Genomic DNA, 27,995 nt, shown 5'->3' with positions numbered 1-27,995 from the left:
AGCCCAACAGCTGCACTACCACCCACGGGGAGAAAAACAGGCCCCGAGAAGGGGCAGTTTGCTTCAAGTGCTGCATCGGACTGTAGGGGAGAGAAGGGAGGGAGTAGCCGCGTTGGGATGTAAGAATTGAGAAGCGGCGAAATTCTCCAGAGTTAGGGGCGCAGAATGAGCTGAGTTCAGAAAGCAAGAAGGCGGGAGAAGGGGCGGAGTTAGGGGTTGAGAAGAGGCGGGATTCTAGGGGTGGTGGGGCCTCCTAAGAAGGGAAGGAGCTGGGGGGTTGAGGAGGGGCGGAATTGTCGGGATTGGGGGCTGTCCAGAGAAGGGGAGGAGTGCTGCCAAGGTGGGACGCCAGAACTCCCTGAGAATACGCGATTCTCCCCGGGGGCGGACCAAGGGGGCTGGCACCGGGGCAATGGGCTTCCCCGGGGCGGGGTGGGGTGGAGCTCCGGGTCCGGGACTGGAGGAGTAGAAGGATGGGGGCGGGTCTCCCCAGTGGATCTGGGCTGGGATTCCCCCCAGGCTCCCGTACCGCGGGGCTGGAGGACTCCCTGGCACCCTCGGTGAGCCCAAGAGGCCGACTGTGGGTTGCAGAGGCGCCGTAAACAAGGTCCGAACAGACGCGCTGAAAGCGGCCAGACCCGTCTGGGAGCAAGCTCTGCCCGCCCCAACACACCCTTGGCTGGGGTCCGAGAGTTGCCCGGCTGAGGGGACGCAGCTTGAGGCGTAAGTGCCCCCTCTTCCTGGGCAGGGCCGGGGCGGGGGGTGGGGGGGACGCGTTACATGTAGAGGGGCGCTGAAGTCTGCAGCCAGTTTTTGGGGGAAGGGAGAGAAACGACTGGGAGGGCCTGCGATCTGTAATCGAAGTGGGAGCGCTACTGAGGAGGGAAGAAGAGTGGGAGACTAGGGAGTTGCGCTGGGAGGGGTTCAAGGGTTGGGACACGATTCTGGAGGGGAGGGATCCCTCTGCGGCCTCGGAGCTGAGCGGTGCCCTAGCCTGTTGCTTCAGACTTTAACCCTAAACCCCACCCCACATCTATCCCTAGAGCCCAGCCCAACCCCTGGGCTCTAGCTAAATCTGATTGAGCGGATGGGACCCACTCTAAGGAATTCTGTGAGGACACCCCTTTCTAGATTCGGGTAGGTGGGTCCCGGGGGTGAGTGTTTTGGAGACTTGGGAACAGCGAGGAATAGTGACTACAGGTACCCCGAGCCTCCCTTTGGGGGTGAGTCAGACGGGCTTGGCTGCAGGCTGAGTTTGGGGGTGGATGAAGGAGCCCGTCAGTCAAGCTCCCTCTCAATCAATCACAGGCCCTGAAACACTGAGTGGCATTGTTGAACCTAGAACCTCTGGGAAGCCCAATCTGTCCCTTTGCTCTTTCTTTGGGGAGAGGGGGAGGATCCCAGGCAAAGAAGTGGGACACCTGTGTAATGGAAAAAACGCTGGGCTGTCAGGAGGTCTTGGTCTGGTCCCAGTTTTGCCTCTCAGCAGCTGGGGGACCATAAGAAGGACCTTAGCTTTCTTATACATAAAAGGAGAGGGCCGGACCACATGAGTTCTACAGTTCCTTTAAGCTCCAAGTCTACTCCCAACTCACACTATGGCTTCCAATGTGATTAGGGAGCTGCCATGTCCTCTCTGGGCTCCCCTCTGGGAAATGGAGCTGCCCATTTGGATGAATAAAACTATCCTGGGCTTCCGGGGAGTAGGGTTGATAAAGCCCTACTGGGGGCTGGGTGAACTGAGAATTTGGGTGAGGAGTCACAGTGGGGAGGCCCTTGGGGGTTTTAGGAAGGGGAGCAAAGAGGAGCTCAAGAGGTGGGGGCTGGGATCCTGGGCCCAGGCCAGTTGTTCTCTACCATCTGATCCAAGCTGCATTTGGCAGTATCCTGCATGGCAAAATCGAGGCCTGGGCTGGCTATCAAGTTGCTTTTGAGTGGGACTTGTAAAGAGCAAAGGGTAGGAAAAGGAGGAGTGGGGGTGGGACAAACCCCGGGAGCCACAAGGGCAAGACACCAACACTTGGAAGAGGGAGTTTGGCACTTCCCCTCAGACTTACGACTGAATAGAGAGTAGGATCTGGGACAAATGCGTGGCAGATCTAGAGTCCCTTCCCAGGATAAATGAGTATCCCACAACCAGACAGCAGGGGAGACCATACTGATTACAGGGTGGTGTTCTGGTGAATCTGCCAAGGGGTTATCAGTAACCACAGAAAGACTTCCCCCCAGGCAGAACAGCTGCCAGAACCCTCCAGAAATCACCCATCCCAGTGCAGGTCCAACTTGGATTTTAAGCCACTCCTTTCCAGTAGCTGCCCAGCCTGGCAGCAGCTTGAATACCACTGATCTAAATAGTTTTTTCATCTATGTACATAGGAAACTCCAGTGACCTCTCTTTGCTCCAATAAATATGCTTCTCACGTGTAAACACCATAAACACTATGTCTTTGTTTTCGTGCTCATGTCTATCTTCATTAGTGAACCTTTTTTCTATCCTCATCGCCCCTAGGGTATGGGCTTTATCTGCCCCATCACAGAATCTCAGAGTAAGAAAGAAATTTAGAGGACCTATCTAGATCTACATGCAATGCAACTTGAATATTTATATTGATGGGGAGTTCCCTACTTAATTTACACTGTCCTGGGCTGTTTTGGGATAGCTCTAATTGTGAGTTTTTTCACTATAATGGGCAGAAATGACCACCTTGTAGTTTCCACTGGCCCTCTGGGACATAAGGAGGCTCCCATTCATTCAAATCTACTGAGTGGCTGCAATGCAACTGATCTTCATGCTGGTCTATATGTGGGTGAAACAGAAGAAGACAATGCCCTTTTGGGGAACTCAGTCTAGCTGAAGAAACAAAGCATAACAAAGATGTGATCAAAGTCAAGGAGGCTGACTTTTGCTCAGCATAAGGAAAAACTTATATGCTTTGGACATAGTGAGTTCATAATAAATTGAATTGGAAAAAGGAGTTTGGTAATGATAATTATTTTGATAGATTCTTCTATGATGTTTTCCACGTTCCAATATACTTTTCCAAAGGTAGCTACATTTCAGTGCTGGGGACAGGGGTGGAGGAAAACAGAACTGAGAATAAACTACATTTTCTCTTGCTTTGGACATCAATTGCTCTGAATTTTAGAAATTCTTGTCTAAAAAATAGGGATTTCCCTGTGAAAGGAAACTTTCAATTGGAAGTTTGATAACCCCTATCAGAGATATTTTGAGAGGATCCTGTTCAGGTATGGGTTGAACAGATGACTTTAAAAAGATTGATTTGTATCTGTATCTTTTATCTATTTGTAGATTTCCCCCCTGTATATCTCCCCATCCCAGAGACCCATCCCTTATAACAAAAAATTTTTTAAGAGAACAAATTGGTAAAACCATTTAATTAAAAATTTAAAGTTATATGAATTATAGCACTCCTTTGGGCCCTTCACCTTTGCAAATGAGTTAGGAGAGGACCAGCTAACTTTTATTTTATTTTATTTTTGCTTTTTGGAGGGCAATTGGGGTTAAGTAACTTGCCCAAGGTCACTCGGCTAATTTTTGTGTGTGTTAAGTGTCTGAGGCTGAATCCGAACTCAGGTCCTCCTGATTTCAGGACTGCGCCACCTAGCTGCCCTAAACCAGCTAACTTTTAAAGGCCCTCCTAACTTTGGACATTCTCAGATTCTGGGGGAGTTCGTGGTTTAGAATGTAAGTGCTGGAGAAAGTTAGAGAAGGGAAAAAATCAGTGTGGGCTAGAGACATCCCCTGTCAGCTCAGAATAAATATGGTCCTGGAACCCCTGCACAGCCCCTACAGGGCTGTGACATCAATATTATTTTCATAATAATACTAAGAACTTTAGATTTCTAATATAGTAAAATATCAACAAATATAACTCACATAAGCAAAATACCAATAAATATAAAATATAAACAAAAGCTTTTTTTGGGGGGGGGAATCATCAATAATCACTAAGAATGTAAATTGGTCCTGAGACCAGAAAGTTTCAGAACCTGTGGCTCAGAATATCCTTGAGAACAGAGACATTTCCTCTCTCCTGTTTACTTCCTTTCTCCTCTCACAATATGCACAATAAGACCCTTTACATACAGAATGGGAAGGGTGGAAAGCTGGGAAGGGTGACCAGAATTCTGCTGGTGGCTTGCAAAGTATGTTGAATGAGGATGGGCCTTTGAACTATAGTTCAGCAGAAGGTTCATAAAATGCTGTGGACTTACAGAGGCTGCAGGAGGCCTCAAAAAAATATCGAATGTTCCTGATCATCTCATCAGGATTTAGATTATCCTGTTAAGTCTCATTATTGGTAAAGGAAAGATAACTTTTTAATTTTTTATATTTTATACCTGCCCCTACCCCCCCCCACACACACACACACATGGTAGAATAGAAGGAGATTTCATGGGGAGGGGTGCCTAGGGAGCCTGAGATCTGAGGAGATATCTGACCCTGCACACACATACCTCTCTCACCTCAGATCAGACCAAAACAATATCATCAGAGGGGCAGGAAGTCATGGGAGCTAAGAGATAAGACATAAATCTAGAATGACAGTTAAAATGTGAAGGGGTGGGTGGGAAGAACCAGAGTTTAAACACTAGCTCTCCCTACAGTAAAGTTTCAGAGTCAAGGAATTTGCAGCCTTTGGGTAAACCAATTTACCTTGGATCTCGCTTTCATCCCCTCTGCCTGGAACTGGAAGGGATGGAGGCAAAAGATTGGATAGTTGAGTTCAAAGTACTGTTTTGTAATTGGCACCACCTCCCAGGTTTGTTTTTCCTGGGGATAGAAAAGAGTAAATATAGCATGATGTCTTATCTCCCTCCTCTCTGCCTTAGCTTTACTTTCTGCCCCTGATTAGAAGTTTGGGAATGGAGAATTAGAGACACATACAGGGCAACTTAATGGTTGTCTGTGGCTCTCTCTGTATTCTTGCTTGTGACTGTGGCTGGCTGTGTCAGAGTTCCTTGCTGACCCCCGAATTCTGTGATTCTGTGTCTCTTTGTGTGTCTCAGTGTGGGGGATGGGATAGGCAGAGGCAAGGGAGAGGCCAGTTTTAATGACAATGTTGTTAACGCATTTATACAGCAATTTAAGGTTTGCAAATTGCTGTGGCCATAACTAGCCTTTTCTTTTTTTTTTTTTTTTTAAAGCAATCAGGGTGAAGTAACTTGCTCAAGGTTACACTTGTAACCTTGGTACACTTGGTGCTGAGTACCTAAGCCCGGATTCCATCCCCAGGTCATTCCACACTGGAGTCAGTGCTCTTACTCGATGAGCCACCTGGCCGCCCCTAAGCAATTGGGGTTAAGTAACTTGCTCAAGGCTACACGGCCAGGTGTTTCTGGGTGGGTGCTAAGTGTCTGAGCCGGGATTCAATCCCCAGGTCATCCCAACACTGGAGCCGGTGCTCTTACTCGCTGTGCTACCTGGCCGCCCCTTATAACTAGATTTTCCCATCTCTGGACAAATGGCATAAGACATTCCTTCAAATTAACTTTTAAAGAAAAACTTAGTTAGAATGGGGGTGTTTGTTGTTCATCCTTCCTTCTCAAAGAGGACCAATGACAAAAGGAGGGTGATGTCTTGACTTGGGTATGAATTGGATTTAAGTGAGGCAGGGCTGGGCAAAGTCATCAGCTTCACTTTTTCCTCCAGAATCATTGGAACCCAGTGGCAAGGCATAGGTCAGGATGACTGGAGATGGCACCAAATGCAGTGGAATACCTTGGCATTTTCAAGTTATTATTATTATTATTATTTTTGCTTTTTGGAGGGCAATTGGGGTTAAGTGACTTGCCCAAGGTCACACAGCTAGTTTTTGTGTTAAGTGTCTGAGGCCAGATTTGAACTCAGATCCTCTTGACTCCAGGGCTGGTGCTCTATTCACTGTACCACCTACCTGTCCCAACCTTGGCATTTTTAAACCAAGGTCTTTCCCAGGTCTCAGTTTGTCAGAGGCATAGAATGGTGTGATAGTAATGGAATTTAAAGATCCCCCTGTATTGGCTTGGTTTTTGGTTTGATTGTGTTAAAACCCAGAGCTTGTTAATCCCACTTGTGGGATGGACTTGTTGACATGAAAAGAGAGGGCTGAACTGGGAGGAGCTGGTGAAGTATATTTGGAGAGACACAAGAGACAGGCAGAAGAACTTTTTGGAAGCAGCATCTTGGAGGGAGAGAGAGACTGAGAGGATTGCTGAGGGCCACTTTGAATTGCCTAGAACTTTTGAGAGCTACCACCCAGAGCTGCCAAGGACTGAGGAGACATGGCTGTTATGCTGGTACTTTTTCTGTCTGTTTTGATGTTGTTTTGCCAGATTTGTCCACTGGTGAAAGACAGTCCTGTTGTTGCCGAAGTATGGGAACCTTGCTGTTGGTTCAGAGCTACTGAGACTGTTCTGCAGACAGAGAGTGAATATTGTCCACTGGTGAAGGACAGTGCTGTTGTTGCAGAATTCTTGGAACCTTGCTGTTGGTTCAGAAGCCCTGAAGAAGGATTTTCTTGTTGTATGTTTACAGAAATCCTGGAAGAGGGTTTTGCTAATGTTTTCAGGGGTCCTAGGACTGTTCTGCAGACAGAGAATGAATTAATGAAGAGACTGGCAATGTATCTTGTGGCCTTGCTAAGCTTTGTCTCCCCAGGAACAAAGATTGCTGAGAACTTGCCTCTTGTCCAGATGAAGAAAAGACCTCCATTTGGGTATTAAGTGCTGTGCTTAAGCTTGTTGTAACTCTGGGGTAGATTCAATTGTGATCCCAGGGTGGGGAACTTTTGACCTTTTTGTGTTCTGTGATTGAACAAATGAATGTACTTTACTTATGATTGGAAACTAATCTCCATTTGAGAAGAGGGGCTTTGTGATGGACTAAATGAAGGTACTACCTAGGGGTGGAGTAGTATTTAGAAGAGGGACTTTGTAATTGATTAAATGAATGTAATGTCCAGGGGTGGGGTAGTACTTGATTAAATCACACTTGGGGGTAGTACTTGGAGATTATTGAATCACACTTGGTAAATAGCTGTATTTTGAATGATGTTAAATTTTGATTCTATCTGTTCTTAATTTTTCACTGAGTAAAATGGAGAGCACCTATGCTGGTATTTTGAACCTTGGGAAGTTGCCTTTGCTTGGCATTACAAATGGGGATAGGGGAAAGGGAGAGACCTGGTGTGGCCATACCTGGGATGGAGAGTGTTCTAATAAAGGTCTCGCCTGAGGTTCTGCCCTCAAGGAGGAAAAAGAAATCTCATAGCTTTCTATTTAAAGAAATTGGTGTCTTTTTCTATATTCCTACCTTTCATAATATATCCTCCTTCATTCCCTCCCCCTCCCCATGGCATTAGAATACCACTCAAGCCAAAGCACTTACCTCTTCTCCAGCAAACCCATAAACATACATTTATGGAGAACCTGTTATGTGTGAGGCCCTGTGGGGGGAATATAGAGAAGGGTGAACAATTGATTAAAGTGCTTATTATCTATTTGGGAAAATAAGACTTGAGGGTGAAAAGCTGCCAAAAAATGCAAGGTGAGAGTGTGTGATAAGTGCCAAACAAATGATACAAAGTCATAAGGAAGAAGTAGGTGGTTATGGTCTGGAATAGGGAAGGCTAGTTAGAGGACGTGGTTCTTTAGAAAGATTAGGGTTTGAATTGGCAGAGACAATAAGGCAGACATATCAGGAAATTATTATGACATGTTCAAGGTGGGAGAGAAGATCATTAGAGGGTTTGTATAAAGGAAGTGCTGAGAAGTAAGCCTGGATAGAGGTGATTATTAGGTTTGGTACCACACTGAATGCCAGGCTGAAGAACTGGAACTTTATCTTGTGGTCCCTGGGGAGCCACTGAAGGGAGAGCTTGAGCAAAGGTCAGGGCTATGCATTAAGAAAGTCAATTTGCCCACCATATTTGGAATGGATTAGAGGGAGACAAGACAAGAGGTTGGGAGAATAGTTAGGAGGCTGTTGTATCATCCAGGGAAAAGGCAAAATGCCTGGAGTGTGGGGGTAGCCATCAGAATGGAGGCAGAAGGATGGGAGAGACTTTAGAAAGGTCGATAGAGAACACAGGCCAACAAAATAACCTATCCTTGTATTATGGAATATAGCAACGGGAGTCATTTAGAAGGCATTGACAGTGCTTATACTTCTTCAACAGGTTAAGTACAACTGAACTGTGCATCTAGTTTGCAAGAATCTTTAGTTAAAAATAGAAAATTACCAGATACTTCTAAAAATAGAAAACACAACCCAGGTGACTGCTTCTCTGGCCCACCCTGCTACCTCTCCTGGTAGCTGCCTCCCCAGCAGTGAGCTGAGGTCTTGTCCTCTATGTGATTCTGTGTCCTAAGGACCTTGATATATCACTCTCCTGTCCACATTGAAATTTATCTTACTGCTTGCCATTCACCAGAATTGATATGATTCTGATATTGAGATATCTGTCTCCATGGCGTGGTTGTGAGAAATCCTCTTTATGAAGGAATGAAAGAGCTTTTATTAAGCATTTACTAGCTTCTGAGCCCTAGGGATTCAAAGCAGGAGAGTCCCTGCCCTCAAGGAACTTACATTCTAATAACCGTAAAGCACTAATATAAATGTGAGCTGTTATTAGAAATGGCTTCTTCCCCTTTCCAAGTCTCACACCCTACATTGCAAAAAAAAAAAAGTCTTGATCTCTCCTCTGGAAATTATGCTATCGAATATGCATTTTTGGAGAGCAAGGGCAGGAGGGTATGGGGAGGAGGATGGAGGAAAGGATCATAGGAGTTTAGAAGTATTATAAAGAACTAAACGCTGTCTCTTCCCCCCTTTTCAGACACTGTGGTTCTTTAGGCCTCAATGGATCTGGTTATTGGGAAAGCACTACTCTTCCTCTTCCATACCCAGCTTGAGGGGTTATGACCCAGGATCCCCAGAAAGGGAGACAGCCTTACCATCGAAGGGGGAGGAGAGCTGAGGACTCTCAGGCTTCTGCCAGAGCTGCCGCAACCATGTATACCTTCCTCCCTGACAACTTTTCCCCAACGAAGACCAAGCCATCCAAGGAGCTAAAACCTATGCTGGGATCTGTGTTGCTAGGGCTCCTTCTGGTCTTAGCGGCTGTGATTGCTTGGTGCTACTACAGCACATCCCTCCGGAAGGCAGAGCGTCTTGGGGCTGAGCTGTTGGAACTCCGGACAGGAGGCTTCTCCATTCGAAACCAGCAGGGAGAGCAAGTGTTCCGTCTGGCCTTCAGCTCCGGGGCCTTGGACCTGGAGTCCTGTGCGCGGGAGGGAGACATCTTGAGTTGTACGCGCTCCACGGGAGGCCCCCTCAATTTCTTCATCCAGACGGTGCGGCCCAAGGACACCGTTATGTGCTACCGCGTGCGCTGGGAGGAGCTGGCCCCAACCCCTTCGGTGGAGCACACCATGTTCCTGGGTGATGTGCACTGGTATGGCGGTGCCGAGATGCGGACCCAGCACTGGCCCATCCAACTGGCTGGCCTCCAGGAACCCCAGCCCTTTGTCACCAGTGATGTGTACTCGTCTCGGGCTGCCTTTGGCGGTATTCTTGAACGGTACTGGCTGTCATCCAAAGCAGTGGCCATCAAAGTCAATGACTCAGTGCCTTTCCACCTGGGTTGGAATGCCACTGGGCGTTCTCTCCTGTTACAGGCCCGCTATCATGACACATCCTACAAGCCACCTGTGGGCCGTGAGCCCCTGCCCGAGCTCAGTTACCGTGTTTGCGTGGGTTCTGATGTGACGTCGATCCATAAGTACATGGTGCGACGTTACTTCAATAAACCGTCCAAAGTGCCAGCCCGAGAAGCCTTTCGTGACCCAATCTGGTCCACGTGGGCCCTCTACGGGAGAGCAGTGGACCAGGATAAGGTGCTGCACTTTGCTGAGAAGATCCGCAAATATCGCTTCAACTGTAGCTACTTGGAAATTGATGACATGTACATGCCGGCCTATGGAGACTTCACCTTTGACGAAGCCAAGTTCCCCAATGCCACAGAGATGTTTAGGAAGCTTCAGGAGGCCGGTCTACGGGTCACCCTGTGGGTGCACCCCTTTGTCAACTATAACTCATCCAGCTTCGGTGAAGGCGTGGAGCGGGGGCTTTTTGTCCGGGAGCCCACCGGCCGGCTGCCAGCCCTGGTGCGCTGGTGGAACGGCATCGGTGCGGTCCTAGATTTCACCAACCCAGCCTCCCGGGAATGGTTCCAGGGCCACCTGCGGAGACTTCGCACCCTGTACTCAATCTCCTCCTTCAAGTTCGATGCCGGGGAAGTGAGCTATCTGCCTCGGGACTTCAGCACGTTCCGCCCGCTGGCCGACCCCAACCTCTGGAGCCGGCGGTACACAGAGATGGCGCTGCCCTTCTTCTCACTGGCTGAAGTGCGCGTAGGCTACCAATCACAGAACATCTCTTGTTTCTTCCGCCTTATTGACCGCGACTCGGTGTGGGGCCATGAGCTGGGTCTGCGTTCCTTGATCCCAGCCGTGCTGACCATCAGCATGCTGGGTTATCCCTTTATCCTGCCTGACCTGATAGGCGGCAACGCCGTGCCGGGGCATACCGCTGGCGAGGGGGGTGGCGATACCGGAATCCCAGAGCGTGAGCTCTATGTGCGCTGGCTGGAGGTGGCGGCCTTCATGCCCGCCATGCAGTTTTCTATCCCACCTTGGCTTTATGACCAGGAGGTGGTGGAGATCGCCCGTAAATTTGCGGCCCTGAGGGCAGAGCTGGTGGCCCCTCTGCTCCTGGAGCTGGCTGGAGAGGTGATCGACACAGGTGATCCCATAGTTCGGCCTCTGTGGTGGATTGCACCTGGGGATGAAGCAGCCCACCGAGTGGACTCTCAGTTCCTTATTGGAGACACACTGCTTGTGGCACCTGTGTTGGAACCGGGGAAGCAGGAGCGTGATGTGTACCTGCCCGCAGGGAAGTGGCGCAGTTATAAGGGGGAGCTCTTTGTCAAGGCGCCCATCCTGCTCACTGACTACCCTGTGGATCTGGACGAAGTTGCCTATTTTACCTGGGTGTCCTAAACTTGCTTATTTAGAAACTTCATTGCTCAGAGACCCTGACCTCAGAACCTCGCTCTGAGTTCCTTACCCTAGATGCTTCACCACCACCACCCTCCAAAGACTGTTCCTTAGTCCATGCTTGAGTCCAGACCGTAATCCTGACCTAGAGACTCTCTTCTCCAACCCTTCCACTCACGGAGACCTTAATCCTGCCTCTGGACTCTCCCTTCTTCCCTTTCACACCTCCCTGAGAACCAGTAATTTTCCAGATCTATCCAGCTGCCATAACTCCATCTCCACATCCTCCCTCCCCGAGAGACTTTGGACTAGAGTCCTTGATTCTGACCTATCACCAGTATCTTCTGGACAAAACCTCAACCCCAGTCTTTTGGGGTATTTCTGGTGTCCCTCCTATAAGGTTTGTCTGAAAGCTTTTAGCACATACATTCACCCTTGTTCCTCTGAGACCAGTAGGGGAGAGGGAAGGGGAAGGTCAGTCCTTGTCACACCCTGTAGCCCTCCCCCACCCAAGAAAAAGTCATATGAAAGTCCCTCCACAGTTATAATCTGCATTCTCATGGCCCTTGCTAGGGCCCTGCTCCCAGTATGCAAGGCTTCAATCTCCTAAAACCCTCTCTCCCTTTGCATTCTGGGACTTGTTGTCTCCTTGGGTAGAGAGGCAAGAATAAACGTACAAAGTACCATAGACTATTAGAACTAGAAGAAAACTTAGTTGCCATCTAGTTTGAGAGATTAAAAAAAAAAAGTAAAGTATTGGAGGAGGAGAAGGTAAAGTGAGAATATTGAAGTTAGGGTAGGGAGTAAAATCCTGTTTCTAACTCCCAAGGGGATATGGGTTTTGTGATCTTGATCTCTTTCGGCCTGTCCTCACGCTCTTTTTCATTTCCCCCTTTTCTATTGGACTACTTAATGTTCCTCAGAGCCACACATGCTTGTGGCCCCAAGTCAAAGACAGGATGGGGAGCTTGAGGGGGTCAAAGGTCATCCCCCTCCTCATCCCCCCCCTTGACTTAGCTCCTCTTTGCACATGGTTGGTCATTAAAAGCACAAATAGGAGATCTGCCTGCATTGAAAGCAGGATGTCTCCTACCCCTCCCTACCTCCTGCTTAGCCTCCATCTCCCTGTTTCTCATCTGGGAGTTTCTCAGAACAAACTTGGGTAGGGAAGTGGAACTGAGCTATGGTGTCTACGAGGTGACGGGTCCTTCTCCCTTTTCCATTAAGTAATTCCAGCTACCACCACTTCAAATTCTGGTAGTATTCCTTATCTCTTCCTCCCTTTGATATAAGTCCCTCTGCCCACAAACAACCATAGATATTAAAACTGGAATGCATTTTAATGGTCATCTAGTTTGAGAGAATAAAAACAATTTAGAAAAGTAGAGGAGGGGGAGCAGGTGGGGTCGGAAGATTGAAGTTAGGATAGGAAATAACACTATTTCTGACTCCCAAAGAGGTTCCTTCAGCCCTTCCTCATACTCTTCCCTCCATAAGAAAGGACATGGGGCTACCATCCTGATCCCTCTTAAATCTTAGGCTCAGCTACACTCTCATAACCATGATCTTGAACACTTTGTCCATCACAACTGGCACCTAGGTTTGATCATGACTCCCACTGATGCCCCTCTGAGAATTGAGCCCAGATGGTAAATCTCTGAAACTCTGAAGCTGGCTCCTGGGTCCTCTTGCCTGGAAACATAGACTGAGATCCCTTCTCTTTGAGAGTGGGGGAATAATTAAGCTCCAACTGTGTAGTCTGCCTGACCCCAGCCTTAGTCCACCTCCCCTTCCCCTTTCCTGATGCCAATTTAGGAAGGAGTAGAGGTGACTGAACACAGACCTTGTGGCCAGAGATCTCAGGATATTCTAACTGGACTTGGAGTCACGGAGGGTCTTGTTCCCAAGCTATGGTCTGTCCATACTACACCCCAGGGGCAGGGCTAGCAAAGAGATGGGACAGAGTGGATCATATATCCTAATGCTGCACTGACCCCCAAGGCCTATCTGTGCAGCACTGCCCTAATCAGACACACAGATGGGTCAGGGATGCCTTAATGTGAGAATCACCCTGTGTGTATGTATGTATGTATGACCATGTGTGTATAAATGTGATTGTGAATCTCTATGTATATATCAATACCTGTCTCTTTCTCTGTGTGGCTGTGGATAGGGATGTCTACGGGGTAAGGTTTCTGTGTATGGCTATCTCTTCTGTGGCCAGGTATACATATAACTGACTAGTTCTGTGTAGTGATTATCTCTTTATGTAACTGGGTATCATGTGGATGGCTCTTTGTGACTGTCTTTGTGTGGGTATGTATCTATGCTCAAGGATAAATGTCTGGGGCAGGGGCTAGATGTGGGTTATATTCATGCCTAGGGTGGACTATATGTCTGCAAGTGAAACTTTATTTGTGAAATGGTTGGTTTTTGGGGAGGGATAGGGAAGGTCCCGGATATCTCTATGTGGTTATGCATATGACTGGGTATTTGCTGGTATATGAATGTGTGTGTGAGGGAGGTGTCTAGCTATTTGTGTGGAGGGGTGAGAATACCTATGGCAGTGGAACTGGGTGTCTGTGACTCTCTGTGCCTATGCGTGTGTGTGTGTGAGAGAATCTGGCTGGGTAGCTTTGTGTCTCTGTGTGGCTGAGTATCTTTATCTCTAGTCATACTTTCCTGTATCTAGATCTCTTTGTGTATATGATCTGTGTGTGTGTGTGTGTGTGTGTGTGTGTTTGAATGACTTTCTCTTTGGCCAGCGTGTATGTATGTGTAGCTTTGCATCTGTGCATGTGTGTATGGCAATTCAGCCAGTCAACAAACATTTATTAAACCTTTACTTTGTACCAGGTTAAGCCCTAAGGATGAAAAGGAAAGGAAAAAAGAATCCCTTCAAGGATTACATATTCTTTTCTATATTATTATTAATTTTATTTTTTCAATTAATAAGCATTTATTTCTTCTGTCTTCTACTTCCCTCAGTCCTCAGCGACAAAAAAAAAAAAAAAGAAAAAGAAAAACCCCATATGACAAGTATGTATAGTCAAGCAAAGCAAATTTTTTTTCATTGACTATGTCCAAAGTTTGTCTCATTCTGCATCTTGGGTTCATTACCACTACCAAGAGGTGCTTCAGCTTTTGGTCTTCTGAAATCATGGATTGTTATTGCATCAACCAATTCTAAAGCCTTTCAGAGTTCTTTTTCTTAATGTAATTTTACAAATCACTGCCTTAGTTCTCATTTCACTCTGCATCTGAAAATATAGATCTTCTCCAAATTTCTTTGAAACTGTCAATTTCTTCATTCCTTATAGCGTAATAATATCCCATTTTTTTTTTTCTTTTTTAAGCAATCGGGGTTAAGTAACTTGCTCAAGGTTACATGGCCAGTTATTTCTGGATGTGGTGCTGAGTGTCTGAGCCCAGGATTCGATCTCCAGGTCGTCCCAACACTGGAGCTGGTACTCTTACTCGCTGAGCCACCTGGCCGCCCCTATCCCATTGTTCATATACCATCATTTGTTTAGACATTCCCCAATATTTGGGCACCTCCTTCGTTTCCAAGGTTTCATTTTTGGGTTTGTTTGATTTTTTGCTACTATGAAAAGAACTGCTGTAGATATTTTTGTACATATGGGTCCTTGTCCTCTTTTATTTTGGGGTATCTCTGGGGTATATACCTCATAATGGTATAACTGGGTCAAAGGATATGTGCAAATTAGTGACTCTTTGAGCATCATTCCAAATTGTTTTCCACAATGGCTGGACCAATTTATAGCTCTATTTACAACACATTAAAGTCCCTGTTTCCCTGCAGCTCCTCCAACATTTGTTATTTTCTGCTTTTGTCATCTTTGTCAATCCAGTGGGTGTGAAGTGGGACTGGAGAATTGCTTTAATTTTCATTTCTCTAATTCTCAGTTATTTGGAGCACTTTTCATAGGGGTGTTGATAGCTTACATAAAATAAAATAATATTTTTAAAACACTTAACACAGTGCCTGACATATAGGCACTATATAAATTATTATTCCTTTGAATGCCCTGTCATATCCTTTGACCACTTATCTATCAGAGAATGGTTCTTGTTTTTATAACTTTGAATCAGTAAGGAACTCATATTATAATAAGGGAGAAAACATTAAAATTCTTATGTAAATATAAGCTAGATGGAAGGCAATCTGGGAAGAGGAGACACTAGCAGTCAGTGGGACCAGGAAACGCTGCCCCAAAAGGTGGTATTTGAGGAAAGGGAATCTTTGTGTCAAGCACTGTGTTAAGTGCTTTACGAATATTATCCCATTTAGAAATACCCTCACGGGGTGGCTAGGTGGCATAGTGAATAGAGCACCGGCCCTGGAGTCAGGAGGAGTTGAGTTCAAATGTGGCCTCAGACACTTAACACTTACTAACCATGTGACCTTGGGCAAGTCACTTAACCGCAATTGCCCTGCCCTCCCCCCTCCAAAAAATTTTTTTTAATTTAGAAATATCCTCACAATAACTCTGCAGGGTAGTTGTTATTATCCTGATTTTACAGTTGAGGATACTGAGGTTAAGTGACTTGCCCAAGGTCACATAGCTGATACACATCTGTGGCCAGCTTTGAATTCGTGTCTTCCTGATTCCAAGTCTAGCATTCTATCCACTGTACCCCGAAGCTGCCTGAGCTGAGACTTCAAGGAATCCAAGCAAACAATGTAGAGATGAGAAAGGAGAACATTCCAGGCATGGGAAACAAGTCAGTGAAAAAACATAGGAAAGGGAAACAGCATCATAAGCAAGGAACAGTCCAATGTGGCTGGATCTTGGAGTTATTAGAGGGATGTAAAGTGTAAAAAGACTGAAAAGGTAGGGATAGGCTTGGTTTTAGAGAGTTTTGGATGCAAAAAGAGCACTTTATATTTGATTCTGGAGGGTATCTTCATACTTGTGTGTGTCTATGGCTGTATGGCTACATATCTTTGTATGTGGCCGCATATCCCTGTGTATGTCTGTACAAGGCTTTATTATCTCTGTGTACCTGTATGGCTCTGTGTGTGTGTGAGACTGACAATGTTTTCATATCTGTATGACTGAGAATATGTTTTCGTAGCTATATATGTATAGCTACATATTTCTGCATGTGTGAGGGAGAATGTGCTTTTGTATCTGTATGCATGTCTATATGGCTACATACTTCTGTGTGTGTGTGTGTGTGTGTGTGACTGAGAATGTCTCCATATCTATATGTATGTATGGCTACATATTTCTGTGTGTGTGTGCCTGCCTGAAAATGTGATTTTATATCTGTATGTGTGTCTGTAGGGCTACATATTTCTGTGTGTGTGAGACTGAGAATGTGTTTTCATATCTGTGTGCGTCTATATGTCTACATTTCTCTGTGTGTGTGTGTAAATGTAAATGTCTCTCTGTGAAGTTGTGTGCCCCCTGCATCTTTGGAATAAGCACAACCTCTCCATGGTGCTTCCTTCCACTAACCACAGACCCTGAAGGAGGAAGGATTTTCCTTTAGGGAGGGGTTTCATTGGGTCTGTGATTGGGGGTGGGGACGTTAGTTGGGAAAGGGAGGGAAGGGATTCATGGGCTATGTTGTAGCTCAGGTTTGAAATAAATTACCCTTTGAGATCTTCTTGTCTCCTGCTTCCTTTCTCCCAACACAGAACTGACACAGAATTGTGAAGCTCTTGGAATGGGAAAGTTGGTTAGATTTCAGGTACACAGTACTGTTACTCAATTCAATTTGACTGAGCAGTTGATCAACAAGCATAATGAATGCCTACCAAGGGAGATAGAAATACAAATGAGACATTGTTCCTATCTAGAGATTTGAGAGGTTGATAATCTTGGTGAGGTATGACAATATGTTGTTTTCCAGTCATTTCTCAGTGGTGTCTGACTATTCATGTCCCCATTTGGGGTTTTCTTGGCAAAGATACTGGGAGTGGTTTGCCATTTCCTTCTCCAGCCCATTTTGCAGATGAGGAAATTGAGGCAAATGAGGTTAAATGACTTGCTCAGGGTCACACAGCTATTAAGTGTCTGAGGCCAGATTTAAACTCATGAAGATGAATCTTCCTGATTCCAGGCCCAGGGGTTCTTTGCACTGCACCAACTACCTGACCTATCACAATATACAAGAAAGGATAATTTGATTTAAGGCAGTATATGAGGTGGTGCATTTAAATCTAACCTCACACACTTACTAAAACTGTGTGACCCTGGGCAAGTCACTTCATTGCTGCCTGCATTTAAAAAAAAAAAACCCAGGAAATGGAAATGGCAAATCACTGTAGTATCTTTGACAAGAAAACCCCGTGGACCAACTGTCTATGGGGTCATGAATAGTCAGATGCAACTGGACAATGACAAATAATTATTGTTAGATGAGAGGAACAATGTTTTGTAGGATTTAGAGGGGATTCAGGGCAGGGGGACAGGCGTGAGGCAGCGTGGCCAGGGAAGACTTCATGCAGGAGATGAGATTTGACTAAACAAAGACAAGGACAGGGAGGGCATGAACAAAGGAGGCAGCAGTGGGCATTTTATTCACTAGAAACAATGAAGATATGACCTAAGTAGGGTGCAGAGCCATGAATTAAAACTAGAAAAGGGAATGGACAGTCTTGCCTAAACCCAGATCCTCTATAATACATCAAAACAGTAAGAAGGGAGTGTGCTTAATATATGAAATATCCACAAAAATGGGGTGAGGAGAAGGAAAGAAATCCTTACAAAGAAGACCTCATGGAAAAACCAGCAGACTAAAGAAATGCTTAAGCCAAAAAAGATGACCTAATACAAAGAACAAATACCACGGGGTCAAAGTAAAAATCAGGACTTGAACAGAATAAACAAGACCTGGGAAGAAATTAACACAAGAATTCAATAAACCAAGAACAAAAACAACCATGGAAGTACTCCATATTTGATAAGGACTGCTAGGAAAATTAGAGAGCAGCTTTGCAGAAAGCAGGTTTAAACCAGCATTTGTACTATAAACCCACAAAGCCCCCAAAGGATATATAGTCTAAATATAAAAGGTAACATGATCAAGAAAAAAATTAGAGAAGTGAAAAAAGCATCTTTCACAAAAATGACTGAGAGAAAAATTCACAACCAAATGAAGAACAGATTTCACACACAAATAGATAATTTCATTTATATTCGATTACAAAACAGGCAAACAAAATGTAGGTGGGATGAGAAAAGCTGTCAAGTGGGGGAAAGGAAGTCCCTGGATCAAATATTTCTGATACACATTGTATATTCAAGATATGTTGTGTGGGTGGGTGTAGTTATATATACATACATATGTGTGTGTGTGTATATAATTGCTGAAAATATGTGAAGCTAAGAGTCATTCCTCAGTAATAATGGCCAAAGAATATAAGCAATTTTCAAAGACATGCAAACTATGTACAAGCCTACTAAATCACATCCTCCAAATCAATAGCATTAAAAGAAATACAAATTAAAACCACTCTGAGGACTCATCGAATTGGAAGTGCTATGAAGAAGACTGTGAAACCAATATAGCATTGACAGAGCTGTGAATTTAGCCCAACCAATCTGGAAAATGATTTGGAATTATGGAAGAAAAATTACTAAACTTTTCATACTTTATTTATATTTGCATACAACATTGCTTGTAGGCACATACCTAAGGAGGTTTGAAGACAGAAAGGGTCCATATATACCAAAATATTCATAGTATCGTTTCTTGTGGTAGCAAAAAAACCTAAAAATAAATGAAGTGTCCATATTTTTGGGAGCCGTTGAATTATGGGATGAAATGGAATATTGTTATGCTATAATAATTCAAAGGAAGAATTCAGAGGAACTTGGGAAGATTTGTATGAATTAAGAAAGCAAAGAAGGCAAAACCAATATACATGACCCACAGTAATATGAGTGAAAATATTAAGAAATATCTGGGGAAAACTAGGTAATGCAGTGGATAGAGCATGAGCCCTGGAGTCAGGAGGACCTGAGTTCAAATCCAACCTCAGATACTTGACATTTACTAGCTGTGTAACCTTGGGCAAGTCACAACCCCAATTGCCTCACCAAAAAAAAAAAAAAAGGAAGGATGAAAAGAAATATCTGAATTTGGATTAAATGCAATTACCAATATTGGTTTTAGAGGACTAATTATAAACTACACATCTCCTCTCCAGAGAGAGGCTGTAAACTACAGTTATGGAATATTGCCTATGTTGTCAGATATGGTTGCTGTGATGGCTTATTCTGGCTAACTTGTTTGGTTTTTTTTCCCTTGAGGGAAGGTTCAGTTGAAGTTTATTGGAAAGCAACAGTGCTTAAAATACAAAGCATGACTATAATATTACATAGGGAAAATTCTTAGTAAACAAAAAAGGAGAAATTTCTAGAAGAAAAGAATAATACTGAAATAATAATATTGAGAATTGAGAATGGAATAATCCACCAGGGTAATTTAGATGCTTAATAAAATAGCTACAGGAAACTCTAAGGAGTATGGAAAATTATTTTTCTTAGTAATCATTACCTTGGAGACTCAGAACTTCCTTCATCCCCCTTTCTTCCAATGTTCAGTTTCTTGTTCAGGAGGAAATTAAGATCTAATCTAAATGGGTCTATTCCTGCTTATTGTGTTACCCAGACTGGTCTGAAAAAATGCTGATTCCTCACTATTGTCAAGATTCCTCCCTACTGATGTCTCTAGTGACCTAAGTCATGTACCCCAAGACCTTCACTTTAATATAGCCCACCTCCCAGTGTGTTGACCAATTAAAGTTGATTGACATCCCTTGAGGACACCTGCTTTTTGAGGGACGTATAACTCTGTGCCCCCAACCCCCAAATCTAGCCAGTTCTGGACTGGCTCTCTTAGAGGGACCCAGTTCTGGACTGTAACTCCTATGCAATCAATGCATGTGTGTCACCAGCTTGAGAGAAATTAAAAATATGAACACAATCTAATTTTGTTTGTCATTTTCTTAGAACAAACTCTGCAAGGTTGATGTGAGAAATACTTGAGTTGATGAAGAAGAATTGGAAAGGACCATTTGGAGCATAGGGTAGAAAAAAATCTTAATAAATCAGCATTATTTTAAAAAAAGAGAGAATGACAGAATCCTAAAATTCAGAAATGGTACAACAAATGTTAGAGCAAAATTAAAAACAAAACTGGAAGAACACAAGTTGTCTACAATCAAAACAACTAACTGAAACTGAATGAAACAAATCAGAATTTTTAATTTCCCAGCAACATAATGAAACAAAAGACCTAACTACCATATTTCAGAAAATCATACTAGAAAATTGCCAAGAAGTACTGGAATAGAAGGCAAAATCTGGATAAATAGAATTCACATGACACCGTTAGAAAGGAACCCCAATTTTAGCTTACTGAGAAGAAACTCAGTCTCCAAGTTCCAGTTTCAGTATCAAAGAAATCATCTTGCATGCAACCTAGAGTAGGCAATTCATATATCAAGGAACACTGGGGCAAATCATACAGTACAATTATAAATGAAAGAAACTGCCAGATGCCAGCACAAACTGATATAAACTGAAAAGAAAGCCAGCTCGCATTCTCAAAATAACATATCTTGCAAATAGTGAACATATTCCTTCATAGAAAAATATAAATTTTCACTGAGGTCACTTAATCTCTCTCTTTTTTAAAAGGTTTTATTGATGCCTGTTGTTTTTATACCACATGTAGCAAATAATCCCTATGCTATGTAAACAATTCCAAAAATTGTGAGTTACTGTGCCAAATTCTAGATATAAAGTGTGTATATAAACATTGTTCTGCCCTCCTCTCTAAAGTACTGTCTCTTTCCTTGTAACAAAGGAAAACAGTTAAGCAGAGATATAGACAACTATGTTTGAGAATGTGCTACACTCTGCTCTTATGATTCCCCACTTTTTAGCCAAAAGAAGGGAGGTGTGTTTCATTTGTTGTCTGGGAACAGGATTGATTGGCCATTATAATTACTCAGATTCCTTTTTAATGTTCTTTTCATTTACATGATTATGATCATGTCCTTTTCATCCTTGTTCCTAAGAAAACCAAAGATGAAAAGGACCTTTCATATTCAAACTCAGTAAGCAAAGTAGGAAAGCAATACTGCTGATGAGGATGAACAGGAAGTGCTTGAAGAGACCAGTGTGGATATACAGATAGCAACCAACTCAGATTTTTTGGGGGGGAAGGGAAGAAAGCAATTGGGGTTAAGTGACTTGCCCAAGATCACACAGCTAGTAAGTGTTAAGTGTCTGAGGCCAGATTTGAACTCAGGTCCTCCTGACTCCAGGGCTGATGCTCTATTCACCTAGCCACCCCACCAACTTAGATTTTTTTAAAAAGATATGAACAGGAAATGGAAGCAAGGGTGGTAACAGCTAACAGGTTGAACACAAAAGCATTACATGTTTCCATAAGAACAGTATCTGGAGTGCTAAGGAAGAACTAAGGACAACCAAAAAGGGATGTGTTTAGGTTTTTAACTATATTGGGGAAAAGTAGAGTATCAAAGAAGGGACAGGACTAAAACTCCAGGTGGATGAGATAATGATATATGACAACAAGAGAGGACAGAATTGCTCGATTCTTATTTTGCTTCTGATTCCTCTATCAAGGAGAACAACTTTTGGATGAGAAAAGTCATGAAAAAATGACTACCCAACCAAAAGGAGATAGTAAGATAGCACTGTGATGCCTTTGATGATTCTAGTCACTTAGCCCAGATGAACTACTTTTTCAAATTCTGCAAGAACTTGTGGATGGGGTTGCTGAGACACCGTTGGTGATATCTGAAAGATCATGGAGAATGATCCCTAATGTTCTAATTCCCACTGCACTCCTCCAAAGGAATAGAATAGAATCTGCAAACTATAGACCAATGATCTTGATTTCAAATCTTGGTGAATTCTAGAATGTCTTATTAAAAAGATGGTTAGTAAACAATCAGAAGAGGAAGCAGTGATCACAAACAGGCTTCCTCAATAATAGGTCAATAATAGGTCATCTCAGACTAACCTTGTTTTCTTTTATAAGCCATGGTTCAAAGTTTATGTTGCGTAAGACTCTCCTTGTTGGTGGCATATTTGCAATGGAAAAATACTGGAAGTGTTTCTGATATGATCCATATAATATCTGTAATATAATATAATAAAGGTAACATAGTACTAAAAAGGTTACCTATAGTGATGAGAAGGAAAAGAAATTAAGGGGGCTAAGTATAAGCAAAAAAAAGGGAGCAAAATTAGTTCTATTGGTAGATAGAGAATTACTAACAAAAGGAAAAAACTCTAGAGGATCAACATAAAGTGGGACACAGAATCTTCAATAAAGTAGAAGATACAAAATAAATTTGCTAAAATAACAAGCAACCTGTTTTGCTAACAAAAAGCCAAGAGGAAGAGAAATTTTATTCACAATAGTAAAACACTTAAGTGTCTGAGAGTTAAGATAGCCTACTAATATATAAATGAAATTTTAAGTCTTCACATACGAAGTAAAGGAAAACCTAAATAAATAGAGTAATATTCAATATTTATGTTGCCATAGGCTGTATAGTAGCAATGATAATATTGTCTCAATCTCTAGATTTAGTGCAATGTCAATCAAATTATCAAGGGAATATTTTATAGAATTTGGCAAAGTAATAAGAAAATTCATATGGAGGAACTAAGGGTCAAGAATATCAAGAGAGGGGTGGCTAGGTTACCCAGTGAATAGACCACTGACCCTGGAGTCAGGAGGACCTGAGTTCAAATCTGACCTCAGACACTTAACACAAAAACTAGCCATGTGACTGGGCAAATAACTTAAACCCAATTGCCATATTTCCTCCCTCCAAAATATATATATATATCGAATATTTTAAAAAGTGGCCTTGGCATTACCAGATACCAAATTATATTACAAAACGGAAAAGTTGATCAGTGAAATATCTTCTGTTGAAGCAGATATATACACTAATCTAGTATTTTATCATTGCAAGAACACAAATTTTTATTCAATATGAACTGCTTAGAAAATTATAAAGCAGCTTGACAGACAATAATCTTATACCACACAACACAATTAATTCCAAATGAATAAACAATAAAAATATTAAAAAGTTTTATCATACAATTAGAAAGGGACAGGAAGTCATCTCTTTCACAACTGTAGATAGGAAAGGGATTAATAACCAAGTATGGCACAGAGATTTAAAAGACAAAATAAAGAATTTCAGTTATATAAAGTTATAAAGCTTCTAAACAAATAGAATCAATATAATTAGAATTAGCAGAGAATATATGGATTCTGAAAAAAAATCTTTGCATTAAATATCTCTGATGAAGTCTGACAGCAGAAATCTATTCAAAACTGACCCTTATCTATAAGACTTAGAACCATTCCTTCAATAGTTACATGGTCAAAAGATATGAATAATTTTCTAAAGAAATACAAATTTTCAACAGTCACCTAAAGAAGTACTCACTAATAAGCAGGGAAATGAAAATTAAAACAATTCTGAGGAATCATATCTCACAACCATAATATTAGCAAAGGTGAGAAAATTAGAAAAATATGCTGTTGAAGTGGCTATGACCTTCCCTCAGGAAGATAAGCATACCAATTTGCTGCTGGTAGAACTGTGAATTTGGGTAACCCTTCTTGAAGACAATTTGAAAATATGCAACAACAAAAAAATACTAAAATGTCCATACCTTTGACTCAGAGATTCCATTATTGGGTTTATATTTTTAAGGAGGCTAATGGCAATAATATAATTATATCATATGTGCAAAAATAGTCATAACAGCATTATGCATAAAAACAAATAAAAAAAAACAAAACAGATGCCCTATGATTAAAGAAGTTTATGAATGCATAAGGAGAATGAATGAAGCCTGGAGTGATATCTAAGCAAGGAAATGGAAGAACCATTATGTGGCCTTGATTCAAGAGCAGGGTGCTATATAAAGAAAGCCAGATTTGCAGTCACTTGGGTTGAAATTCCAGTTTCTTCAGTGCAGTACCTTGGACAGATCATTTTACTTCTATAGGCCAATTTCTTCATATTATTTCACACCTGGAGCACCCCTCTCTAAAATGTAACCCATACCCGAATAGCAACCCTAGATTCAAGGTACTCTATGGGTCCAACTTATATACCCCCTAATGTGTTTATTTTTCTCTAGTCAGTCAAAAGACGCATTTAATTCACAATGATGTTGCAGTTACAGAATTTGCGATAGAACACTTGCTTGGCATGCTTCCCTCTATCCAGCTGGATTACAATAGTTTCAGTGATGTGTCCATAGTATCCTGTTTGCATATATCGTTCTTCTTTTCCTGGGCTTTCCTGGTCTCTGCTGGTTTTGTGTAGTCCCTGGTGGTCCTTTTGATCTGTTGAGCTTTCCTTCCTGCCATTATTTTCTGGGCTTATTTCTTTAGGACCATCTAAGTCATCTTATCTTCAGTCTGCTAGAGTATGGCACCTCTCCCTGATAAAGTCAGGCAGGCAGCTCTTTAATCATAGCCACTAACAAAAATCATAGCTAACAAAAGCTAGGCAGAGTGTTCTCAGGCTAAGACATGCTGTTGTTTAGTCATATCCAACTCTATGTGACGCCATGGACTTTTGCTCCTGGGGTTTTCTTGGCAAAGAACTGAGGCAAATAGGGGTTAGGTGACTTGCCCAGGATCACATAGCTAGTAAGTGTCTGAGATCACATTTGAACTCACATCTTCCTGACTCTAGGTTTGGTGCTCTATCTACTGTGTTGCCCAGCTGCCCAGACCAATATTAGATCCTCCTCCTCCTCCTCCTCATCACCATCTCCTCTTCCTCCTCCTTCTCCCAGTCTGTGTGGAGATCAAAGTCTTTTGCTATAAATTACCATCTAATTTTAAGCTAGATGGCTATTTGAGGCACTCCCCAGATCTTTTCTGTATTACCATGCAAATGCAAAACAAGAGATGGACTAGAGAAACAAGGTTAATGCTCCAAACCTGCCTAGTCCAATGCTCCTGTCTCTTTTGGGCATATCTCTCATCAACGGAGCCTGGTTGCTTGTAAATCTCAGTTGACTGAGATTCACATAAAAGGAGGGCGTTGAATTAGATGACTTCTAAATTCTCTTCCAGCTCTAAACCTATAATTCTAAATGAGGCAGAGTGAAGGAGCCAAAAGAATAATATACTAGTGCTTACAATACCACAAACAAAGACAACACAAAGACACAGAAGGTCAATTAAATGGAGAGTGTTGGTCCCAAAGTAGCTAAGTAAAAGCCTATATTCTTTTTGCCTTTAACAATCAATACCAAGTTATTTAATTTAAATCACACAACCTCCCCCCCACCCCCACCACACAAAGTGGAAAGTGACATGTGTTATCAGTTTCAATGACTCTTTTAGGTGGTTTTGCTTAACTATTTTCCTAGAAATGTACTTTGGTAGTGGTGAGGATACAGAGTTCTCTGGGGGTTTGGTAGGAAGTGTCTGTTATATCAAAAACAAAATGTATTTTTAAATGAATAAATGATAGAAAGGATTTTTTTAAATGTCAGAAAGGCTTTTAGCTTTTCTGAAATACAATTTCCTCATCAATAAAATGGTGATAATAATACCTGCCCTATCTCCCTAACAGGTTGGTTGTGAAGAAAATGCTTTGTAAATTGTCAAGTGCTATATAAATGTGATCTATTATTAAAGGAAGGCTTGGGCCAGACAGACACTCATGTTTCCTCTCCTCTTCTTTATCTTCCCTTTTCACAGTCTTCTCTTAGGAAAGGCTCTTAGAAATTTCATTCATGCTATAGGAATTCAGAGGCAGGACCAAGGGATACCCTTTCATTCCTTTGGCTTAAGGTTTTAATTCCTATTAATATGCAAAACTCTAATGGTGGAATTTCCAGTGTCAGTGAATAGGTTGCTAATATATTGAAGCCTTCCTGATTGCTATTTGCCTAGATATAAGGCTGGCTCAAACTAACAAAAATAGGGATGTAGAGACACAGAGGATTTGTAGAGACAAGGGATAGAGAGAGATTATGTATATATGCATAAACACAAATGGGAAGTACACTGATCCTGGCACAGTCATGTACCATCTGGCACAGAAAAATGCATTGGCATACATGGACAAGTAGATGGGAGGGAGTATTGGGGGGGGGGGTAGAGGAATTGTCTAACCCAACTCTCTTGTACAGATGCAGAAACATGTGTGGGAATAGTCAGTAAACATGTGTATGTATAAGTGGCAAATATGTATATGTATACTTATATATGTAACCTCTACATATATACATATGTGTATATGTGCATTATATATACACATGTGTATATATACATACATATACAAAAAGTATACACAGTAATACACACAATAGATGTCTTTTCTCCAAGGCTGAACAAAGCTGTCCTTCAAAGTCCGGGCTAATGGGCAGGGCTGGCTTTCCTGGGCTTTGAAGTTCTACTGGCTTGGGCTGCCGTGTAGAAAAGGGCCTGCTTGGTGGTGAGGAGGGCACATAATGGGACTCTCTTCTTTTCACCTTTCCAGGGCCTCTGAGTGTAGCTGGTAAAAAAAATACTCACTTCATGTTCCATCTGCATTACTAAAAATAACATCTCTAGGGGGTCAAGGGGCCAATCTAGTGATAAGGCACACTAGGGATCACGGAACATTTTTAGGGCAAATTTTTTACTCTCCAGATGAGAAAAATGAATCCCAGAGAAAGGAAGTGACTCGGAATCCAGTTCTCCTGACTCCCAATTAGTTGCGCTCTTTCTCCTAGACAGTCATTCTCCATGAACTCCCTTAAGCTCTATTCTACACCTTTTCCCTCCCATGGGAGGAAATGTGGATTTATCCTTTTCTTCTGCCTCTGACTTCCCCCAGCTACACCTATCGCCTCCAGCTGAGATAACAAGGGTTAGGGGGCCCTGTCCTCAGGATGTCTTTCCATTCATGAAACATTTCCCACTTTGGGGATCTGGACTTCTGGGACCCAGGGAAAGAAAGTGAGTGGTTTATAGTTTAGTCACAGAGATAAGGCACACATATGGAACAGAAAAGAACACAGGACACCCCATGATCTAAGTTTCTAAGATTTTCTCAGACCAGAGTTCAGAGATGGGAGATGATAATGTGGGCTAGAAGTGGTACAAATAGGCTTCATAGAAGAGATGGAAGTTAAACTTGACCTTGAAGGAATGTTGAGTAGAACTTGGATGTTCAGGGGGAATGAGGATGTATACTGACAGAATAACCAGGTGTAACTTGGGTTTTCATGATGGTCAAAACTGTGACAGTTTGTCATTCACAATAGAGGGCCCATGTTCATAGAACCGGGTTAAGAATGCATGTGGTAAAGTAAATTTAGATTATGCTTTTTTTTCCCCTGAGAGCTTAACATTATGTTTGGGTGATGTGTAATTAAGCTACAATTATATCTTTCACTGTGGATATGCAATCATTGGTTATAGGAAAAATGTTAGAGTTAATTTTTAAAAGTGTAGTGCTAAAATGAAGATGCCCATTCACTGGGAAATGGCTGAACCAATTGTGGTATATGATTGTAAGAGAATTTTATTGAGCTCTAAGAAATGACAAACAAGATGAATTCAGAAAAACCTGGAAAGACATACATGAACTGATACAAAGTGAAGTGAGCAGAACCAGGAGAACATTGTACACAGTAACAGAAATATTGTATGATAAAGAATTGTAAATGACTTGGCTATTCTCAGCAATATAATGATTCAAATCAGTCCCAAAGGACTCATGATGAAAAATGCTATCAACCTCCAGAGGAAAAACTGATGTCTAAATACAGACTGAAGCATGCTATTTTTCTCTTCCTTCCTTCCTTCCTTCCTTCCTTCCTTCCTTCCTTCCTTCCTTCCTTCCTTCCTTCCTTCCTTCCTTCCTTCCT

General features: G+C 42.6%; 1 protein-coding gene and 1 long non-coding RNA gene across 5 annotated transcripts in view; one reads left to right on the top strand and one right to left on the bottom strand.

Moving 5' to 3' along the window:
- Positions 1 to 27,995, bottom strand: part of LOC138172219 (uncharacterized) — a 37,328-nt gene that overhangs the window by 3,421 nt on the left and 5,912 nt on the right. The window contains exons 2-3 of the long non-coding RNA XR_011171076.1: positions 7,391 to 7,448; positions 4,679 to 4,795 (exon numbers count right to left, since the gene is read on the bottom strand). This is a non-coding gene — a long non-coding RNA (uncharacterized lncRNA). The remainder of the gene's footprint in view (positions 1 to 4,678; positions 4,796 to 7,390; positions 7,449 to 27,995) is intronic.
- Positions 205 to 16,693, top strand: MYORG (myogenesis regulating glycosidase). 4 transcript variants are annotated; one of them, XR_011171075.1, is made up of 3 exons: positions 404 to 723; positions 8,841 to 14,444; positions 15,640 to 16,693. XR_011171075.1 is itself a non-coding variant. In XM_069101904.1 (2 exons), exon 2 carries the CDS (start codon positions 8,923 to 8,925, stop codon positions 11,062 to 11,064), a length of 2,142 nt encoding a protein of 713 aa, XP_068958005.1. In that variant the 5' UTR covers positions 205 to 340; positions 8,841 to 8,922; the 3' UTR covers positions 11,065 to 16,693. The 4 variants fall into 4 exon arrangements, 3 of the variants coding, with proteins under 3 accessions (XP_068958005.1, XP_068958004.1, XP_068958006.1); XM_069101904.1 differs by lacking the exon at positions 404 to 723 and adding an exon at positions 205 to 340 and having other exon boundaries at positions 8,841 to 16,693; XM_069101903.1 differs by having other exon boundaries at positions 8,841 to 16,693.

Source organism: Petaurus breviceps, unplaced genomic scaffold, assembly GCF_028583685.1.
Source record: "Petaurus breviceps papuanus isolate PSGF00001 unplaced genomic scaffold, PetGlider_PUasm1.0 520, whole genome shotgun sequence".
Lineage (NCBI taxonomy): Eukaryota > Metazoa > Chordata > Mammalia > Diprotodontia > Petauridae > Petaurus > Petaurus breviceps.
Note: the sequence above shows the minus strand (reverse complement) of the source record. Positions and strands in the feature narration are given on the sequence as shown.

Coding starts and splice junctions, on each gene's coding strand:
- MYORG (XM_069101904.1), top strand. CDS start 8,923: ATGACCCAGGATCCCCAGAAAGGGAGACAGCCTTACCATCGAAGGGGG.